At 42.7% G+C, this 2,323-nt stretch overlaps 1 protein-coding gene across 1 annotated transcript; it reads left to right on the top strand.

Moving 5' to 3' along the window:
- The first annotated feature begins 62 nt into the window (after positions 1 to 62).
- LOC141819420 (uncharacterized) lies at positions 63 to 2,304 on the top strand. Its single transcript, XM_074706722.1, has 4 exons — positions 63 to 326; positions 553 to 895; positions 1,222 to 1,416; positions 1,909 to 2,304. The coding sequence occupies exons 2-4, from the start codon at positions 572 to 574 to the stop codon at positions 2,302 to 2,304; spliced, it is 915 nt and encodes a 304-aa protein (XP_074562823.1). The 5' UTR covers positions 63 to 326; positions 553 to 571.
- The last annotated feature ends 19 nt before the right edge of the window (positions 2,305 to 2,323 follow it).

Genomic DNA, 2,323 nt, shown 5'->3' with positions numbered 1-2,323 from the left:
ATTTAATAGACTTATTTAAATAAGTCCATACAAGAATAGTATCACGTGTGCGTGCAAAATAGGAAAGGTATCGTCATCCCTTCTCCCCAATCGGCCACCACACGTGTAGAAGAGGAAGGAAATCACGACCCCATCTCCTCCGATCGACCATCACACGTGTAGAAGAGGAAGAAATAGCAATCTTCTCCTCCGATCGGCCGCCGCGCGAAGAAGGCAAGGAATCCCAATCGCGATTCATGATCGCATGATCCCTCCTTAAAAGTGCGTCGTCAGTTGAGAGTCAAAACCCTAGTGCCGCCAGCCTCTTCCCCTTTCATCGTGATTAGGTTCTGCTCTGTTCTTGTATGTTTTAAAGTAAAAGTTTGGTAGAACCTCTGGTTTTGGAAAGTTTAGCAATGCAAGCATACTTCGTGTTGTCTGTAGCATGGGTTTAGGTATGGGCACAACTTTGAGAAACACATAATGTTTTACTTGCATAATGTAGATTTTGCTCACTTTTATAGTTTCTTACCCTTTATATGTGTGATTAGAAAATGTCTGTTGTTATCACAGGGTATCTATCATCTTTAGGATGTCTGGAAGTTCTTCTATCAAGAATGAACTTGGACCTGATTATCATGGTTATTACAAGCACCATTTCTTGGAGCTGTTTCCTCAAAATGGTGGCCATGTTTCACCTCCTTTCGTGTCAGATTTGGAGTCACTTTTAGGATACCAAACAGGAGAGGCTGAAACTGTTGTTACTCCAAAGAATGGCGAGACTGATCAAAGTTATCATCCTCCCATTTCGTTTTTTGCCAGAGTAATTGGTGAAGAGATTTCAGAATATAAGAAAGAGAGACTGAAGGCAATACTACACCAGACTGTGGTTTGTCTTAATCAGGAAGCAGATGAGGTGCATTTCCATTATGCTTCTTCATTCTGCCACTATGATATTTTTATTCCTTGTAAAATCTGGAAAATTTTTTCATGATAAGTTTGGGTATACAGGGTAGCATTTTAGAACCAATCTCTTCAAATGATAACCTCAACCTCGATCCTTGTGATTGTATTCTTATTATATACATTTATTTCCAAGTTGCATGTCATGCCTACCGATGCATTTATAATTAACCGATTTGTTCTAAAGTTCCTTGTTTTTTTTTCTGTTCTTGATAAGAACACAACAAGGTTTTAAATGATATCTATAACCCCTGTTACCCATTTGGAAACTGGCTGCAGATATTTGGCCATATCCTAGCAACTCTCCAAATCTCATCAGATCTGCAGGCGAAAGAGCAGTTGCCATGTAATTCAGCTTTCTTCATTAAAGAGACCAGTGAGCTTCTTGGTAGTAAGAAGAGAAAGCCATCTTCTCCTGACAAATGTGACAGTTTCTCTAACACTCTCAATTTCAATTCTCAGGTTGTTAAAAAGGTACTTTAGAATTATATATCTTATATTTAATCATTATTGATACTGTCCTCTGCTTGCAACTGATTTCTCTTTTGTTTGTGTGATGCTTCGTATTAATATCCTAACTTACTGCTTGTGATATATAAAATTGCACGCAACCTAGTTTCCCTATGTGTGTATTTTTGTGATTCTATCTTTACCTTCCATGGTTGCATTAAGAATGTTGTGAGAAGCAGGGGTAGATAGGTCTTTTTCTCTTATGATCTTAGGGTTATGCTGGCTATATAAACCTTGTACATATTTTCTTTGAGGTTAAGATAGTTTTAACATGGTATCAGAGCAAGTTATCTAAAATCCTAATTTTTTTTTCTCCGCTGCCACGCTGCCACCCACCACCCTCTTCCTTCTGTTCCTCACGCTTCGTTGTTGGGTATCCCCGACGAAGTCGTTGTTCGCAGCCGCCGCTACCTGCGGATTTTTTTTCCTTGTCTCTCTTCGTTTGGCATCACAGAGGGACGCTGGAGCCCTCTTCTGATCGTGGTCGTTGCTTTTGCTTTCTGCCGCTGCGCCTCGCTCGCCGCCTCCACGCTGCTGCTCGCTTCATCAATCGTTGCGAGAAGCGAAGAAGCACTTGGTCCAATCGTTGCCTCTGCGTGGAATCCTAGTGTGAGAAGCCACGATCTCTCTTCTTCTCCTCTCTGCTCGGGAGCCGTCGTCGGTTGCATGAGCACTGCCGACCCTTTCCCTTCTTCCTCCTCACGGAACGCCATCTTCTTCTTCCTTGCGGTTCCTGCGACGACGCCTCTATTTTTCGGGAGCGCACTGCTAGTGAGCGCCGTCCAGATTGCGATCGGAGCCCCAACTGCGCCTCTCTACTCTCTTCCCCTTGCCAGTGGACACTCCCCCTGATTGCTTCCCTGATAAGCCT

The sequence above is a fragment of the Curcuma longa genome, unplaced genomic scaffold (genome assembly GCF_044706935.1).
Source record: "Curcuma longa cultivar G26 ecotype Majalengka, Jawa Barat unplaced genomic scaffold, ITB_CL_G26_1.1 contig_5967, whole genome shotgun sequence".
Classification (NCBI taxonomy): Eukaryota; Viridiplantae; Streptophyta; class Magnoliopsida; order Zingiberales; family Zingiberaceae; genus Curcuma; species Curcuma longa.
Note: the sequence above shows the minus strand (reverse complement) of the source record. Positions and strands in the feature narration are given on the sequence as shown.

Excerpts from the sequence above, each read along its gene's own strand:
- LOC141819420 (XM_074706722.1), top strand. The coding sequence starts at position 572 with ATGTCTGGAAGTTCTTCTATCAAGAATGAACTTGGACCTGATTATCAT. Across the intron at positions 896-1,221 it reads TTAATCAGGAAGCAGATGAG|ATATTTGGCCATATCCTAGC; the intron begins GTGCATTTCCAT and ends AACTGGCTGCAG. Across the intron at positions 1,417-1,908 it reads ATTCTCAGGTTGTTAAAAAG|GGACGCTGGAGCCCTCTTCT; the intron begins GTACTTTAGAAT and ends GGCATCACAGAG.